The sequence below is a fragment of the Dysidea avara genome, chromosome 3 (assembly GCF_963678975.1).
Source record: "Dysidea avara chromosome 3, odDysAvar1.4, whole genome shotgun sequence".
In the NCBI taxonomy this organism is placed as follows: Eukaryota; Metazoa; Porifera; class Demospongiae; order Dictyoceratida; family Dysideidae; genus Dysidea; species Dysidea avara.
Window position 1 is genome coordinate 24,751,231 of NC_089274.1, and position 19,333 is coordinate 24,770,563.

Here is a 19,333-nt window from a genome sequence, read left to right on the forward strand (position 1 = left end):
AAATACTGTACTGACCTTAGCCACTCTCTCGTACACTTCCATTGCTCTCACCCACTTGCACAATCCCTCACAAGCTGTGGAGGCATTCTTCACCACAGTTGGATCAAATTCGGGATGATTCATATACCTAGATACACACAAGATATGTACATGCATGTACATAGATTATATGTAAAGAAATACATGTGGTTTATTTGTGCTTAATGTAACTATACAGTATGGAGTGAGCCTCTCAGTGGAAACTTTAAGGCCAAAAATGTTTGACTACAATATAGACCGAGGTCATCTTTCAGAGGACAAAAAGCATAAACCTTGGACCAAAGCATATTACATCGCCCATTAAAAGAGAGGGTCCACTTTGTAATGTTATATTAACATCACTACATACTTGTCTCTGATTTTCTTCATCACTGCTTGAGGGATGTTGTCCCTGTCATAACTCTTTAGTGACTCCAGGAACTTCAGGTCTCCCAGTAGCTTCTGTGAGGGACCCCAGAAATCCTCAATCATCTTTCCTGATCCAGATGGATCTGGCTTCCTCTCAGCTTTAATGGACTTCATGATACATACAGCCTCCATAACTATCTTAACTGCTGAAGGCGGATTCTATGAGAGGGAGAGAATAAAAACTTTAACAAACAAGCAAATACAATGTACCGTGCCTTTGTTTTGTGTGCGCATAATTCAAAAGAAAACTACAAACGTAGGACCCATTAAAGTGTTATTAATAGATTTAGACTAAGTGTGTCTGTGTAAAACAGGTCTAGACATCTATGTTAAACATGCACAATGGATTTTGTTAACTATAAACTGACTAAAAGTAACAGTTCAATTACAGTTCTATTATAGTACTTAGAGCTTTAAACAGATGAGACCGTAGTTAATAATCAACCTTCATGGTTTTCACAAGGGTGATATCTGATGGTTTAAGAGTGTCCAGGGCAGAAAGAGCACTCTCCAGGGCTGGGATAGCTTCAGCCAAGTCACTCTCACAATCATCCTTGATGCTTTGAGCCTTAGCAGCTGCCTCATTAGCTACAGCTTCATCAGCCGCAACCACCTGGAGTAACAAAGAAAAGAGAAAATGTCTTTTAGTTACAAGGGAATAAAGACTTGCACACTATAAAGAGCATGCAGCTACAAATCATGGTTTAGAGTTAAAATTATAAACACACTTCTTTTTTAGCTTCTGCCTCAACTGTATCCTTTTCAATCTTCACCATCAATTTTTTTGTCTCTTCTGAGGTTTGTATCAGCTCAGGCTGAAGATCTTGCAATTGTTGCTGCATCTCAGACACCTGGTGGGGTCACATAAACAATGTTTCCTTCAGTAACTGATTGTTGACCTGTGAGGCAGCAAATGCCAGTTTCTCTAGACCTGTTTCATAACGTTGCTTCAACATCATGATCTCATTACGTTTCTTTGATATGAGATTCTTAAATGTTAAAATCAGTTCAAGATACGAGGTTGGTGTAACATAGTTGTGACGACGTAGGATAGCATAGAACCTGAGGTTAATGTAAACATGGCTAGCAGTCCTGGGGGCACATGACATACTTTTCAGAGAGAGCTCGGACACTCTGATGGAAGTACTGACACATTGTGACACACTGTTTGTGAGACTCTCCCTCCAGCTCAACATCCTCCAGGAATTTGTTAGCCACCATCTCCAGTGCATCTTGTGGCCATGCCTACCAATAACAGAAATTCACCACACAGCAGTAGCAGCACACACATTTACATACCTGAAACCAGTCAATGGTACAACAGTTAATCAGAGAGGGAAACATTCTCAATCTATTCCTAAAAGCATCACCAATAGGACTCATGGCCAGAACCACATGAAGGTTCTCCTTCACTCTCTCAATAAACAAGTTGTACATGGAAACTGGAGTAGCTTCTATTTTACGTCCCTAGTGGGTTATACAAAACATAATAACATGTACATAGCTAACTTGTATGTAGTGGTCACTGTATAAAAAGATCACCTGTCCAAACTAGCCTACATAAAAACCTCCAAACATATCATTTTGTACAGAGTGACCTCTACTGCTTATTAAGGTCATGACCTTAGGTTTCGCTTTCAATACAGTAGCTAGAAACATGGGAAAATTGGACAAACAAAAGGTCTGCTATTTTTTAAACTCCCAAAATAATCTCCATTATCTAGAATGGAATAGTTACAGAGATGTTCTAAGTTCATTACCAGGGCTCTAGCTACAGCTTGCATTTTCTCAATGATGTCAGCCTTCTCATCAGCAGGGTAGATGTTGGGGACATCCCCTGTGTTCAATATCATGTTGATATCCTCTACAAATGACTCATCCTTGATCTGATTATCACTGAACAGGAACACTGTCTGCTTGCCCTCCACACCAGCCTTGAGTAACATCTGAATGGTGAAACCAAACATACACATATGTATACATCTGTTCATGCATGCACGCACACAGAATAGCACACATTTGATATATTGAGTGATCATTCTCTATACTAGAGGTGATAGCCAAACTGATTATCGGTACACCTCTACTCTATACCTTCTTCAGATCATCTCTCCACTCCACAGTGGTGTAGTTCTTAGTGATCTCAATCTGGAACAGTTCATAGTCAGCCATGAAGGTCGCTAACTTGCAGGAACTCTGACGTCCACTACCACCCACTCCTACATTGTGGTGCACATTATAAACCACCATGTGTCTTATCCATGGTGTGAATTACTGACCAATTAGTAACACATGACCATTATCCTGTTTCAACACTCGACTGATACGAGAAACATGTTCAATAATAAATTTAAACATCACCAGTGCCATCGGTGCCTTGCTCATTTGATTGTAGTCATCCAGAAAACTGAAAATAACACCAGAGATTTTATAGCATAACTACACAGCCTCTTTCAAGCCATGAAACTAGCTACAATATATAATAACTACCTACTAATGTACATATACACACTTATAGAGTGACTATCAGTCATACATTACTTATAATATACTCTGTATGGAAAAACACATTGCAAATATACTGTAACAAATTGTGAAATAATAAAAAAGAACTAAGAAAGAACTATTTATTGATTGAGTACAGATTTTCTTCTCCCAAATAACTATCGCATTGCTCATGACCCACGTGAGTGCACAATACACACTCACCTTTCCATTGTTTCAGTCAACTGTTTGAAGTCAGTCACCTCATCATACACTTTACCATCAGAACTACTACCAAGGTAGTCCCCAAAGAACAAGCCACGAATGTCATCATCTTTTAGTTTAGGACCAGCAGCTAAATGTCGTAGTAGCTTATCAAAACTAGTCTTGAAATGATTCTGAACTATTTCATTGAGGATTTTGAAAAACATTTCCCTAAAAGTAACATCACCATTGTGAATCTGTTGTGTGTGTGTATGTGTGTGTGTGTGTGTGTGTGTATGTGTGTGTGTGTGTGTGTGTGTGTGTGTGTGTGTGTGTGTGTGTGTGTGTATGTGTGTGTGTGTGTGTGTGTGTGTGTGTGCATGTGTGAGACAGCATAGCCAAGTGGCTAGAGCATCAGCCTGGTAATCAAAAGGTTCCAGGTTCAACGCATGGTTATGCCAAATTGGTGTTGTTGTTGTTGTTTCCTTGAGCAAGAAACTTTACTCACACTGCTCCAGTCTACCCAGCTGTTTAAATGAAGAGCGGTGACTTGGTGTCAATTGGAGAAGCAGCTCACCCAGCTATAACACCAACGGGTACCTGGTATTAACTGGGAAAACAAATACCAACTGGCCATGTATTACACCCCATTCACACTATCCCGGGTTAGCCAGAATGCTTTCAACTCGGGTTATTGAACTCGGGTTGGCACTTGTTCACACTACTGTATCTGACCATGATTTGACATGAGCTTGATAGTGCAAGCGCTGAATAATAATTAGCTAAGACAAGCGCACGAACTTATGATTATTTAGGGACTTAATAAAAAGGTACTAGAATTGTAGCAAGGAAGTGTAGAACCAGCTAAAATAAGCCATACAATGTTAGAGACACCATGTTTAAGCTAGTGGATTCTCCTTCTCCTAGATTATTAACGTGTCATTCGAGTGTAATTGTTATGAAGTCTACTAGAACAATGGTACATCGTAGCCATTTTGAAGAACAGTTTTAGAACATAGAATATACTTGCTATGTGGCCAACAGAAGCAAGTTGCTGGACCAGGTTCAGCATGGCTTGATTGATTCACACTGTAATTTGTTTTGAGCCGTTCTGTGCTCTACCTAGGTTAGAGGGTAGTGTGAACAGGGTGTTACACAGCGGGATAGGGTCCAGGTGGGACTTTGGGCACACACACCTTAACCTGTGGGACATGGTACAGCCCCCTGTGGGTTACTTTTCCTGCCTCAGGAGGATTTGCCTACCTTGACTCCTAGCACCTGAGTAGCACGTAGGTGTCCCAGTGCTGGTTCACACTGGATAAGCGTAACTATGCTAGCAAGGTAACTGAAGGCTTTGCTTTCTCTTTTGCTATGTGTGTGAATGCACGGGCATTGTGTGTGTGTGCATACATGCATGTGTTGTGCCAGGAAGGGTTGAAGAGGGAGCAGTGTTTGCAGAACACTGCACCTTCTGCAGTTTACTTGTGGAACTTTTCACTGCGAATTTCGAAAAAGACAGGACAACACTAGACACAAGTGCCAAACGACACGTCCACAACAAGGGAGGAAAAGGTAGCCACGGTTTGATCCACTACCAATAATGGGGCACATCATCCAGTGGATGACTTCAATGATGTGTGCGTGTGTATGCGGGCGTGCATGCAAACACTTGTAGTGTACATGTGTGTGGTGCAGTGTGTATGTGCATGTGTGTGTGTGCATGTGGTGTAGAGTGTGTGTATGTGTGTGCGCGTGTTGTATGGTATATGTATGTGTGTGTGCTGTGTGTGTGCGCACATGTGTGTTGTATGTGCATGTGTCTAGTGAGTGTAGTGCGTGCATGCGTGTATGTGCATATTTACCTATCACTATCATCCACCAGTCTATCATAAAACACCCTGTACACCTCATGTATAAACAATCTGATCAGCTTGTCTCCTTCAATCATGTGCGTCTTTGGCACCAGCAGCACTCCTTGTACCACACGTGAGAAATCTCTCAGGTTGAACACATAGTGAGATTTTGATGGGGTGGGTAGAAAATTGCTCACAGCAGCTTTGTAAACATCCATGGTAGCTTGCACCATAACCTATATATTATACGATGAAAGGTTTTATGTATTATATTCCTGCAATGCAATCTTACAAGCCACTTGTATTTGTGCAGTAAGATCCCTATAATGGAGGACCTTTGCAAAAATTTCATTCTCTAATGTTATGTTACTGTCGGCAAGAGTTCATAATATATATACTAAGGAGAGTATCCTACTCTCATATACCCCTGTAGAAGGGCGTATCGTGAAGTTATGACGTAACGACAAGATGTTGTGGTTTGTGACGTACGAGCAGCCGTAAAAGTGAAAGTATCGTTAGCACCATTTCACACTCGCGACGCTCAGAATAGCCGTATTCGCGAATGGCCAAGCAAGAAACACCTACTAAGCGGTCTTAAGCCATGAGGGAACGATTGTAGTTCGGTGAGAAACGCTTAGAGCTGGAGATGATTTGGTTGCTAGCGACGTTGTTAGGCACGCGCTCAATCGATACCATGTTCAACTAATGACATCATTAATTATACAAAGAAAAACGGGCGAACTCAGAAGTGTTACATCATAACTTCACGATACGCCTTTCTACAGGGGTATATGAGAGTAGGATACTCTCCTTAGTATATATATCATGAACTCTTGCTGTCAGTGATAATCAATAGATGACCAAAGTACTCCTTATATAACAACTCACAAAATAGTTGATTGTGGGTTTTAATTTTAATACAATTATGCATATTTGCCATTTTACAATTTTATCTGCAATGACATCTCAAGTACAAGATGGCTGCATTATTTGGCGGACTAACATGCAGACACCTATGAAGAAATTTTTTTGATTAATCAAGGAAGGAGATATTGAACTCTAAGCAACATATATGGGATACAATAAGCAAACTATATTGCATGTTAGAAAAGTTTCGAGATAATGCTCATGTGCAATGATTTTAGTTACTTTATACCCACCTATTGGTTGGTGGTTGATATCTTGCTTCACAACTAAAATATGATTAATTTCTCCATAAGTGCCTGTACATTAGTCCTCAAATATCATGGCCATATTTGTGTTTGTGATGTCATTGTGCATTCCCTTCATAATATGTGGCCAAGAGAGGTGTGCTACAACCCCCAGGATTTACATAAAGAGAAACTATTTCTACAGCAAAAGTTTCTTCGGCACTTATTCTGCCAAATAAACGTCTCCAGTTTGCTATAATCATACAGAAAGATTATAGAAGTCAAACGACTACACTTTGGGACTTTAAGACAAGTTCAGTTTTGGTGCAATAAAACTTTCAAAGTGGGTAAATGTGTCAAATCAGACCTGTTGGGATCAAACTCTTCATTATAAGATACACCATACAAAAAAAATGCATGGTTGTGGTTACCTTTCCCAGTCTGTTGAAGACAGCATCAAATCCTTTAGCAAAGTGCCAGTCTACAATTGAGGAGAAGATCCGTGTCATAGTGCTGTCATCAAAACCGTCAATACTGATGATGTTGAAGTGTCTGGTGAATCGATTGGTGATGGTGTTACGACCACCTCCAGGTGGGCCCATACCACTAACTAGTAACTGTGGAAAACAAACAAAATTATAAGTTTCAAAAATTCTACAACCTCCTCTAAAATGTTTCACATGCCTGCCTGCCAAATGATACACAACTCCCAATTAGTACCATCATTTCTCATACCAAAGGGTAAAGCCTACAAAAATGGAAATCCTAATTCTAAACATACATGCCTGCAGTTAGGGTACCGAAGCCACTCTTTTACGATGATCTTAAAGCTCTTGGATCACAAGGATTGAAAAAGAAAATGCCACTTGTTATCTACATACATACTTTTAACTACACATATCAATCATCTTACCACATCAGTTAGTTCCAACTTCGATGTGTCCTTTTTGTCATACCAGTGACTATGATCGATCCACTACAACACCGACAAATAATGCATACATGAGTTATAAGCAGTGAATAATGGATCGTGGATAATGATATAAAACATATAGCAGGTTCTATTACCTGTCTGAGTAGTTCAATGGGGGGCTGAGCACCATACTTCTCTTTGGCTGGCATGTTAAGGTCATCAACAAACACCACAGCCTTCTTGCCCATTGGAGGACCATACACTCCTTTACGACGTCTGTCAAGTTTGGACATGATAATATCTTGTGTCTGATTAGCTGAAGTCCTGGCTGAGAAGTTCACTAAGTTGGGAATGTACCTAAGAAATGGCAAAAATTAAAATAGATGCAGTCCTCACACACTGTCACTAGTTAGGCATGGTATAGCCTCCTGTAGTAATCTTAGCATGGTACCTATTTAGAGCTCAGGTGGTCTTAATATGACTTTGTAATCACACAGGCTTTGCTTCATTCGTGTGTGCAACGTGTGAGGCAGCATAGCCAAATGGCTAGAGTAGAACATCAGTCTGGTAATCAAAGGCTCCAGGATCAATACCCAGTTATAGCAATCGTTGTTTCCTTGAACAAGAACCTTTACTGGCATTGCTTCAGTCTATATCTGATGGCCTGGTGTCAACTGGAGAAGCAAATGCCTAGTCTCATTTTATGGTGTTGAGGTTGTTGTGGAATTTTGGGTTCTGAGCAGTGTTAGGCTGCTACTATTAAAAAGTAATATATTACTTATTACTCGTTACTGCCACTGCGTTGAAATGTGTTACAGCTGTATATTACTTCAGTTTAAAAGTAACTAGTAATATGTTATATTACATATTACACAATGTATAAAGATACTTTGTTACATAATAATAGTAACGAGTAGTAATGAGCTACTTTAATAACGCATTACTTATTTAAAGTAACTATCCGTTCGATATTACTAGCTTGGGAATATAGAGTGTTATATTACTTCGTTACTGCGTTAAGTAATAATATTACGTAACGCATTACAAAAGTAGTGCGTTACGCCCAACACTGGTTCTGAGGACTCTCTCCATGAGATCTGGGCAGTCCTCCTGCAGTTTACTTCTTTTCTAGGAGGATTTTCCTTCACAAGACTCAAGTGCCTGAGTGGTATACAGGCATCCTGGTGCTGGTTCACTGGGCAGCACACAGCTGATGGAGGTTTATTTGCTAGGGATTTTGTGTGTGCATGTGTGTGTGTATGTGTGTGTGTGTGTGTGTGTGTGTGTGTGTGTGTGTGTGTGTGTGTGTGTGTGTGTGTGTGTGTGTGTGTGTGCGTGTGCATAGTGCATGCATGTGCTCTGAAATCCCACCTAAACCTCACATGTGAGATATACACTTGTTTCCACAAAAACATATGCTTATGCACACAAACAAACACACATTTACAGAGGCACACTTACTTTTCTTTGGGAAGTTTCACAAGGTAGTTATTGGTGATGGCTGACTTTCCAGTTCCAGTAGGCCCCACAAACAACAGTGGTATCTCATGACTGATGTACACATCAAGGAAGAATCTCTGCCTCACAGTATCTGCTGTAGGGATGATCAGGTCACTGACCTAATAGGACATGGCATCATTACAAGTGATGACACTTCAGCAGCAATATAGACCACACAACATTTTAAACGAACCACGCTAGAATTTCAATTTAATATCTCTTAATGTGAAATTGAAATGATTGATGAATTATGAGGTGTATATTCTATTAGAGCAGTTGAATGGAGTACTGTATACAAAATGAACACTTGGATTTGCCTGAAAGCAATAGGGTTAAATTCTACTGTACGTGCTTTCCAGAGCAAAGTACTCTTGAGGTTCTATTCACTAGCACACAGTATCAGTCTTGCTGTGTTAAAGAATCGGTATACTATCTATATAATAGCCGGACTAATGGTCAAGATAAATGTCTAGTCTGTTACCTTGGCATTAGCAGGTATGGTGCTTCCTCTCTCAATAAGATCCTCCCATTGGCTCCATGTACTGCCGGCCTTCTGGAAGAAGTAGTCAAACACTGTACCTCTCTCAGGGAACACGTTGCTCTAATAAATAAGGGTAGAAAATAATAGTGACTGCCTCACCAGATTGCATACACGTAAACTAACGCACACACATGCACACACCTTAGTAAGTTTGACTGTTTTAGGTTTGGGATGTGCAGCATCAGTGCCAGAGATGAGGGTTCTAAAGAACACATCAAACTTCTTCCTGGAGTCACCAGTGATGGTTCCCGCTATACTCCACACCAGTGAGAACAAGAAGAGACCTTGTAACTGTAGTGTGATCTGAAGAACATGTACATGTGAACTAGTGATGTTACTATATACAACTGATTCATAACAATGACATGGATATTTTAGCACAAAAACAACAACAAAAACATTACACAATCAATGTAGAGTAGGCCATGTGCACATAATGCATGCACATACGCTCACGTGCTATACAATACATTCATTCACTGACATATATGCAAACCTACACACACGCGCACGTGCACACACGCACAAATACAAATAAAAAGTTTCATTATCTCACCTGCGCAGATGGCATCTTGGGACCATCATTCACACCTGATGCTCTAATCTCATCCATCAGTCCACTATACAACCTCATCAGTGAGTAGGCTAGATGATTAGGAGAGGTGTAGACAAAAAACTTGCACTCATGTCGCACAAAGTCCAGACATGGCTGAACAAGCCAGCCAAATAAATCCTTTATTAATGTCTGATTTTCTTCATTGATTTGTTGCGGTAAAGTTCTCAAGTAGGACTCAAACAATGGCTTCCACCCTAGTTGATGAGGCTCCATGTATATCATACCACAACGAGACACTGTAGCTGGAGAAGCCTGCTCCAGATCTTCTGGCTCAAATATCAGATTCTGTTTAGCACTCATCTGTATAATCTCTCCACTCATTAAACACAGCTGTTGGATACAAACGGAAAAGTGTAAACAGTTCTGTGTATAGTGGAACCCCTATACACCTTGGGACCTGAAATACTGTTAATGGAGAGGTGTCTGGTTTCGGGGATTGTACACTAATACATGGGACAATGGAAAAGTGATCTGAATGGTTCAGCATGAAATTTACATTATCGCTACAGTGTCCACATATGCGTAAGCCATTTATGCACTGTATAGGCACTGTATAGCCAATGCCAGTGAAGGCAGGGTATGTTACGGTACCCAGTACAGTACAGTACACACACATTACCTTCTTGTTATCATCTAGTACAGTGTTCATGTTCTCAATCCAAACAGCATCTACTGGTCCATCAAAGATGATCCACTTGCGGTCCTCATTCTGTGATGAAGCCTGTTCTCTGAATGAATTAGCTAAGACACCTACACAAACACACCAGATAAGGTTTACTAAACATGTGTACCATGTATATGTAGTAACGTGACATGTGTGCCTGTGTATGCATGTAGATGGCAAATGTTCATGACTCTCTGTACTTTTACTGGCAATGCATACAGTACACTATACATACAGTACAGTACACTATACATACAGTACAGTACACTATACATACAGTACACTATACATACAGTACACAATACGTACAGTACACTATATGTATGGTACACTACAACAATACACACTAACCATCAGACCACTCATGAGATATAGGATCAAAGGATCCATACAGTTGACCCATAGTGATAGACTTAGGGTTGATGATCTTATACTCCACCCTATACTCCTCCATTAGTCCACTAGTACTGAGGTCAGCTAGGGAGGCAGCTAACACCTAGTAGGAGACAGCTGATTATTGTGGCCTGGTTTAGAGGTGATTGTATCTGAGCTGACCTTAGCTGCACTGGTCTTCCCTCCCATGTGGTCACCAACAATCATGAAGCCATGTCTGACCAACATCATCTCATATATCTGAGTGTGTTACAATGCACATGTGATGCCTTTGTGTACATATGTACCTCTTGATGCCTCAAGCTTGGTATGTACAAGTATATATGTATAAACATATTGTACTACCTTGTACGTGTGTAGTATGAGGCCTAATTGGATTAGCTTATTGTAGTGTGTGCCATTACAGATGTACTCAACTTCACATCAGAGTCAGTATAGTTACATGTACAGTTCAAAGCCAGTATTATTGTTATAGTGCATGTTACTCTTTGGTAATAACAAATTTTTCTAAACGGAACACAATACATACATAGATCAGACGTATACATGCAGAGCTTTGCATGTGCATAGTAGATAATGTACAGAAGCCACCAACTACTTACATATAATACACATAATACCTGTATGATCTTAGTGATAAACCAGTCCACTGGTCGTAGGTCCATAGTCTCTATACTGTGTACTAGACTATCGGTAAGGTTGTCATAGTCTGGTTCTGGTAGCTTCACACCAGGGAACAGGTCACTGACTATACCATTGAATAGTGGAACATCCTGGAATGAAACAACATATAATAACACATACTGGGCTGTACACCATAAAGTGGAACCTCTGCCTAAAGGATACCCTGAAAACCTCCACATTAAGGACTCAGTTTCAGATGTATAGTAATTAGAATTTGCTTGGTCCCAATACTACAGTGACAGTGTGCGCTATAAAACATTCCATTATTTGCATACACAGAAACCATGCACAGTACATGTAACTCAGTATATACAGCTGTACCTGTGCTAAAAACTTGGGCAAGTTAACATCATTGATAGCTCTTAGTAGTAGAACACTCTCATCTTCATCAGGGTATTTCAACTTGAGGTTGCCGGCTGCTGTCAACACCGATTTGACAGCTCTCATACCATAATCATAATGGTGTTGAGAAGATAATTGTTCTGAGCACAACTTGTATGTGGCAACAATCTTGTGAGCAAGACTGAAGGAGAATTTCACAACACCATAAACGTATATGCACATACAAAAAAGTACACAGCTCAGCGCTGGTGGAACCCCTTAATAAGTACACCCTGAAATGTGGACAGATCAATCAGGACACTTATCCATGGTCTCATTCAGAGTGGGGGAGCAGGTCACACAGTAAGGAAGCCAACCTTTTTCTGACAGTGAAATTTACACAGTGTAATTTCTAGCATATGTATAACAAACATGGTTGTTATTCTTTGGGTCTGGGGGCAGAATATCATAGAAGCCCTGAGAGCCTAATAAACTAGGAAATGTAAAAGTGACTGTTCTAGTAGAGTAGTTGCAGAGTAGCTGACTGCTCTATTAGAGTATCTTCATCTTTTCTTGCAAGCACTGTCCAATGGTCCTGCTCTCCCCTCGCCCCCTCCCCTGTTTCCATTGTCCATGGTCCCATTTGTAATAATATACATGCCCTTTGAATTTTGAAACCAGGACACCTCACAATGTACAGGATGACATACGGTACCACTCAAATGCAATGTTGTCTCGCAGGTGATTAGAAACCTTGCTAATTAAAGGGTATGGCACCCATTTTGTATAAAACTTGCTAATAAAGGGCATGACACTTATTTTGCTTGTGAGTATTCATCCTCATGAGTAAAATGGGTGTCACGCCTTTTAATTAGAAAGTATTCTAATCACCCACACTCTTGTGAGATGAAGTTGCATTTGAGCATTCCAATGTGTGTTATACACTAGAGTGCTGACCTCCTGGAGTCCACAAATCCCATTGAGTACAACATGATCTCTCCAATAAGAGCATAGTCTGGTACCATCATAGCAACAGTACGGAACAACACCTATAATACAATACACATATGTAGTATTGCATGGATTGTAGAATACAAATTTATTATGCACATAGACAGACAAGATCCACATACCTTCAAGTTATCAGGCAATTCTTGCCTACCAGCATATCCAGGATTCATAGTGATAAAGACAGTACAGGAAGGATCTAGGGCAATCTCAGTGCCTTCAAATACAAACCGTTCCAATTTCATAACGACGGCTTGCTGGATGCTGTGTACTTGCTGAGCTATCACTGATAATACTTCTAGCTCAATTCTGTTGAACTCATCAAAACAGGCCCATGCTCCAGCCTGGGCCAATCCTTTAAAGAACTTCCCCATTGCCTTGTAGTCCAGTCCATCAGAACAGTTGAATACCACACACTATCAACAATACAGATAGCTGTTGAAGGGAAGTGATGTATACTATAGTTGGTCCTTAAGATGAAAAAAGCAAACTAGGCCAACAAAAACATTCTAGTCAATTTTATTAACTGATGAGGATTCTCTATGTATGTAGTACTATGTACGTATAAGCAGGGTACCTGTTTGGCAACTGCCTTAGCCAGATCTTTGCACGTCTCAGTTTTGCCAGTACCAGCAGGGCCTTCCGGTGCCCCACCAAGGTTTAGTTTAAGAGCTCCCATCAGTGTTCTACAGGAACACACAGATGCACATACACACGCATTCATCGTATACTATACGCAACTTGCAATAATATGTATGCATTTGTATGCCTAAAATCAGGACACATCTATACTTTGATATGGTCCCCTGGTGTCCAGAATAGACTGGACTCACTGTGCATCACATAGCATTTAATGTCCCATATTACCTGTAGCATCGATCAGTTAAAGGAGTGATCACCAGACGGCCGGTATTACCAAGGTACTCATATCCATATGGTACCTCAGTGGTGATCATCTTGACTAACATGATGTCTCCATCAAGGTAGTACCTCAACTGGCTGATCCATTCAAAATCATTTGGGGAAGATACCTGATTCTCCAGCATCTTAGCTACCACGTCCCGAGCTGTTGAAAGAGACTATTTAAAAATTTTCTTTTGGTTTGTCCTTACCATGGACATCTATAACAGTGAGTGCTCCCAGAGTGATCCTATTCATTGAGGATAATTTGCCCCTAACCAGTTCAACGATCTTATCTATCTGTTTGTTGCTCTTTTCCAGGTAGGAGGCCAGCCCTCCTTGTACTGTGAGGGCCTCCTCAACCTCTGTTGTCCAGTACGATGAACTGACTGCTATTACAATCTATAGAAGGTACTTATTAATGATATAGTATAAAAGAATCATTCACTGACCTGTCCTGGCCAGTCAAGTACCCAGCTCTCTCTCAAAGTCTGGGCATAAGCATCAAATGACTCCTTCATCACATCCTTTAGACTGAGGATCATTACTTCTTGTACTCGTAACAACCACTTCTCAACCATCCCCTGAACAGTATTTGATTTACAGTATATAAGACAGTGTATACAACATACCTTCATATCAGCACATGACGTACACACACACACACACGCGCACGTACACTACACACCTTAGCATCAGCTGGGACGATGACTTCAGAAAACTTTACTTGTTCCTTCTCACTACTAATCATACCCCTGATCTCCTGGTTATCAGTGAAGTTCAACTTGGCTATACCCTCAAAACACTTCTTCAAATGAGGTTGCACTCTAAGTGGGTCCTTTGTCTCTGAAAGAATCTCAAGCAACTCATCATTGGACAGAAAGAAAAATCTGCAAACAATTACAAAAAAAACCATATTACTATAGTGACTGTTTTATTAGAGAGTTTCAGCAAATTTACAAGTATAACCATATAATATTACCTTGCAAAGTAAAGTCGTTTCTTTTCCAGGTAGTCATTCAATCCTTTCTGGATTTCTTCCAAGAGCCGATTGGATTCTTGAAGCTTGTCTAACATGTTTTCTTGTGACACAACCACCAATGCATGATCATCTTTGACCTAACACCACAGGCAGGAGTAGATGCATGTAGTATACTAAGATGAAAAGCTATAGCTTACAGCTTCTGTCATGATCTCTTTCCAGTAATTGTCCACAATGCCAAACTTTCTACCCTCCTCTGGCATCTGAGCCATGATGTCTGGTGAGGAGAAGATTGGCTCCAGGTAGAGCCAAGTGGCTTGACACTATAAAAATATTCTGTAACTTGTAAGTCTTGTATGCATACGTACATGAACACTATGAGCATCTGCTCTGTAAACTAAGTACACATCTTAGAATCATAAGTATCTACCATCTAGACAACCTGGCACAAATTTGGTATGTGGACCACCCAAATTCAACACCATGATTGTGAAAATTTCATTTGTTTTGGTGCAGGGATATGCTTGCATGCACAAAATCATGCAACTTTTCATAATACACTTTGATTGCTTCACCGGCTTCCAAAAATATTTATGGGATACCAGAACAAATACTTTTCATAGTGTGCAATGCACCCACACATACGTACATATTATATAACCTCACCTTCAGCCACTCGTCCATAATGTCTTGGACTAGCACTAGTTTCTCTTCCCAGCCCTTAATCTCCTTCTCAAATGGTTTGATGAAGGGGGATCCCCTCATGGTCTGGGTCTTTACAATGTGATCATCCAGTAACACTTGAATGTCATCCACCGCTGATAGGATGGAAACTCCCTGTGATGGAGAACAAGTGAATTAAATAGTGGGGTGTGTATGTGTGCGTGCGTGTACGCACGTTCGTGCGTGCACGCGGGTGTGCACACATATCATGCCTGTAGTGTGTAGCTGTAATACGTGTGCATGTATGTGTGCATGTGCATTATTTCATACATACTGTGTCTCTGTAAGGAACAAAATTAAAGCAGATATCCTTCCACTCGGTCATCATCTTATCCATAGCCTTCTCCAGTCCATACTCCTTGCTAGCAGCAGCACCAATGTCCTCTAATCTACAGTGGGAGTTAACCTAGACCTTATGTTATGCTTATTACTAACTTCTCAAGGTATTTGGTCAGGCCAAACTCCAACATTTTGTTAAGTGGAGTGCTTTCTTCTGGTTTCAGGTTAAACCCAACAATATCACTCATCTACAGAAAAATATACATTTCCCCATCATCTATGAATACACTCTAATAAAATATACAGTGTTATGCTGAATCTATAAAGTACATATGTGACTGAATTTGACAAAACCCGGCTTTGATGCACAAAGCTTCGTTAGGAAATATGGCGATTTTAAGTAATCATTGTGTAATAACTTCCCAGTGCCTACAGCTGTGCGAACAAAATTTGCACCAAGTATGCATCTATTAACTAGCTATCACTGAGTGGGTGTATACATTTCTGATACCCAAAATTAGTCCTGTTTTGGGCAGCTTTTCTCGAACGGGTAATAATATCACAGGTGGTAGTAATAGGGTGGGAGGGTGGGGGGCGGTGGATGGGCTTAATATAGGGGTATAAAATGAAGCAAGAAGACGATTGGAATCCAGAAGCCAAGTTTGGGCTCTCCATGGCCCTCCATGGCCCTCAAATCACTCCAAATTGATTGAGAAAACTATTGGCGAGCTCTCTGTGAAGTCCCAGCTCACTACACACCATTATCACAAAGCCATGGCCATTCAATGGCACCAATCTCCCACTCGTGGCTTTGACAGGGTCGGAAGAAAGCTGCCACAGAAATCAGACTTGCCAGTCCTGAAGGAAGTACAGTGTGGAATATGATAGTGTATTAGGCCAGCAATCCATTTCTAGTTTGATTTTGTGTGTGTGGAAGCCTTGTTATGTGAAATCCGGTCACATATAATGTACAGTGACATCTGTGTAACATGGACGCTTTAGACCAACCAAAAGTGTCCCAATTATCAAGGTGTCCTGATTCTCTAAAAGTACTACTCTTTTAACTAAATGTTTTGAGGTGGTCTCATTTTCAAGTGTCCACAAGACCAGGTTCCAGTGTAACAATACTACCCAGTATGGTAGTACTGCATAGTAGGGATCATGAAAGTTTGCACTTTCTCATGTGACCAGAAACAAGTATCGGTTAGGCCCAAAAGTGCCTTCATGTGACCTAGCCATGACCTAGCCATGACCTAGCCATGACCTAGCCATGACAGTTTACAACTTTAACATTAGTGCAATTGTCTACTAGGGCTGAAAAATATTTCAATAAATCGCCAATATTACCTAAGCAAGTTTTCACTATACCATTATCGCATGCCTTCACAATATTATTACATACACAATATTTATGCAATAAATATCGCATTTATCATCTATTTTGTGTCTATTCTAGACCTCATAATCTAGACCTCATATTTGATACAGTTTGTGCATATTATTGCTAACTATGTCAATTGGTTAACTTGTTAACCAAATGACATAGTTAACATTGGACTTTTCAAACTATCTGGTTGTGTTTCAGTTTTCACGTGCAATATTGCAATAATCACATGTCACAAATTCATCATCACCCAACCCTATTGTCTACTAACTGACTTACTTGCTGATGCCTTAGACTAGTGTAACTTACTAATGGCTATGGCTACGGGTATAATTTTTTGCTGTTAGACATTGTTTCAGCCTGACAGGTGCCTTTTGGCATCTGCAGTACATATAATGTACGTATCATGTGTCCCACTTAGTTTCACTGACAGTGCAAGGTGCCAATTCAATCATAACTTCATGTGTGTCCTATCACATAAGAATACAACATCATGTCTCAAATAGTTGAAGCAAGCAGACTGGTTTGTTCTCTCTGTGTTGGGCAGTGTAACGGGCAGTGTAACAGGCAGAACATAATCAAAAACTGTGCAAAATGTCTACATTGTTTAGTATAAAGACACGTGTGTTGTACAATTATAGCCTCATATGTCTGGCACCATTCTATCTATCCTTTGATGCAGATGTTAAAAGTTTTACGCACACATGCACGCACACTACATATGTAATAGCCACAGTGACTTACACTTTGCCAGTGCCTGTCCCTTATTCCAGGGTTGCAGAAGACTTGGATGAGTGGCAAGTTCTCCTTGAACTTCTGCAGTCTCATCTTGATGCTTTCCGCTGACCTCTTGGGGTTGGGTAGGTCACCAAATCCTTTGGACAGTTTGTGCATTGTCCTCCACATGTTGTCCTGTTCCTCCTCAACTTTCTCTGCATCCAACTTCAGGAATGGACCTGTGGAATTATGGATTTCTCATTTAGGGTATTGAATGTGTTTATATTGATTAAGAGAATGTACATCTGTGCAAATACTGTACAACAGGAAACTTTGACAGAAGGTGTTAATAAATTTTGACAAATTATTGTGAATTCTCCCAATTCATCAAATTGGAATAAACAACTTTAAATCTGGTGTCAAGTGAAGTGGAATAGCATTTATCTATACACAACTTTATCAACACTTAATTCATTAGAGCTGATGAACAAATTATTGTTTCTTGAATTTTTTCATAGAAACTTCCTATTGTATGTCAGGTAGGGATAAAACAATCATGGACATTTAGTATTCGAGTACTCTCTAGTGTGATGACAAATATGTACACCACGTGAGCTAACAATGGGTCATGCGATCACTTGAGTGCATGTGCATGCATGTGTGTGCACCACATGTACAGTTTTACAAGACCATATCTACTACATGTAATTTAGACATTACCATTCATCCATATATCATGTTTCTCATGAAACTCCAATGCTGTATTCCACAGTCTCTCAAATGGCTCCTTGCTTGATGTGAGCACTTGTACTTGAGGGAATGGGGTTACCTCCCATTCAAACAGTTCCTCCTCATTATTGATTGACTATTAATAGACACAACCACACATATAAACACACACAATTAACTGAAGGTTTCAATAATTGATCTCAAATTCCAAGAGACTAATGGTGTATAATTGAAGAACTAAGCAACTTTAATATACAAATCAACCACTACAAATGTACTCTAATAAAGCATTCAGATTTAGATACTAAAATTTAGTATTACTAGACACTATAAGAGTATCTGTTTACATCATTCTAAGCCAGTAACAGTTACTAGATTCCATATTTTTGAGGCAAACTCAATGGCTCCCATGTGACTATGTAATTGCAAGAAAGATTGAGTGAGTTACTTATATTAGTGTAGTAATAAATCAGGATCCAAGTGATAAAAACTAGTGAAACCAGAGATGTGAATGATAGTATTACACATAGTCCTGTGGAAAAATTCCATGTCAACAATTAAGCCAAAATAGGGATTTTCCCACAGAGTGATGTTGTAATACCATCATTCATCTCTTGTTCCACTGGTTTTTATTACTCCTTGGATCTCTACTTCATTTTAAAATTAGCTTTTTTAGTTATAGCACATAGCTATGATACACACATGTGACAGATTTATTAGAATAAAGAACATTGTATTTCTCAAGTGGGCCTCAGACAACTGGCTTACGCATGTAATTTTTTCAAGGCATGTGGTCTTTCCATGCCTCCTTTTCACCGTGCTAAGAGGCATGGTTAATAT

General features: G+C 40.0%; 1 protein-coding gene across 1 annotated transcript in view; it reads right to left on the bottom strand.

The window, feature by feature from the left end:
* Positions 1-19,333, bottom strand: part of LOC136250423 (dynein axonemal heavy chain 3-like) — a 36,498-nt gene that overhangs the window by 9,092 nt on the left and 8,073 nt on the right. The window contains exons 19-56 of the mRNA XM_066042629.1: positions 18,485-18,629; positions 17,792-18,003; positions 15,820-15,911; positions 15,659-15,773; positions 15,328-15,498; positions 14,859-14,984; positions 14,662-14,798; positions 14,368-14,569; positions 14,132-14,263; positions 13,892-14,081; positions 13,647-13,845; positions 13,357-13,465; positions 12,905-13,195; positions 12,729-12,820; positions 11,772-11,973; positions 11,387-11,539; positions 10,929-11,006; positions 10,725-10,869; positions 10,329-10,459; positions 9,650-10,039; positions 9,235-9,396; positions 9,034-9,153; positions 8,514-8,671; positions 7,208-7,409; positions 7,053-7,115; positions 6,571-6,756; positions 4,998-5,224; positions 3,157-3,366; positions 2,727-2,854; positions 2,542-2,666; positions 2,208-2,393; positions 1,747-1,914; positions 1,559-1,692; positions 1,347-1,509; positions 1,176-1,298; positions 893-1,060; positions 389-606; positions 16-127 (exon numbers count right to left, since the gene is read on the bottom strand). Of these exons, the coding sequence (XP_065898701.1) occupies positions 16-127; positions 389-606; positions 893-1,060; positions 1,176-1,298; positions 1,347-1,509; positions 1,559-1,692; positions 1,747-1,914; positions 2,208-2,393; positions 2,542-2,666; positions 2,727-2,854; positions 3,157-3,366; positions 4,998-5,224; positions 6,571-6,756; positions 7,053-7,115; positions 7,208-7,409; positions 8,514-8,671; positions 9,034-9,153; positions 9,235-9,396; positions 9,650-10,039; positions 10,329-10,459; positions 10,725-10,869; positions 10,929-11,006; positions 11,387-11,539; positions 11,772-11,973; positions 12,729-12,820; positions 12,905-13,195; positions 13,357-13,465; positions 13,647-13,845; positions 13,892-14,081; positions 14,132-14,263; positions 14,368-14,569; positions 14,662-14,798; positions 14,859-14,984; positions 15,328-15,498; positions 15,659-15,773; positions 15,820-15,911; positions 17,792-18,003; positions 18,485-18,629 (6,165 nt within the window). The remainder of the gene's footprint in view (positions 1-15; positions 128-388; positions 607-892; positions 1,061-1,175; positions 1,299-1,346; positions 1,510-1,558; positions 1,693-1,746; positions 1,915-2,207; positions 2,394-2,541; positions 2,667-2,726; positions 2,855-3,156; positions 3,367-4,997; positions 5,225-6,570; positions 6,757-7,052; positions 7,116-7,207; positions 7,410-8,513; positions 8,672-9,033; positions 9,154-9,234; positions 9,397-9,649; positions 10,040-10,328; positions 10,460-10,724; positions 10,870-10,928; positions 11,007-11,386; positions 11,540-11,771; positions 11,974-12,728; positions 12,821-12,904; positions 13,196-13,356; positions 13,466-13,646; positions 13,846-13,891; positions 14,082-14,131; positions 14,264-14,367; positions 14,570-14,661; positions 14,799-14,858; positions 14,985-15,327; positions 15,499-15,658; positions 15,774-15,819; positions 15,912-17,791; positions 18,004-18,484; positions 18,630-19,333) is intronic.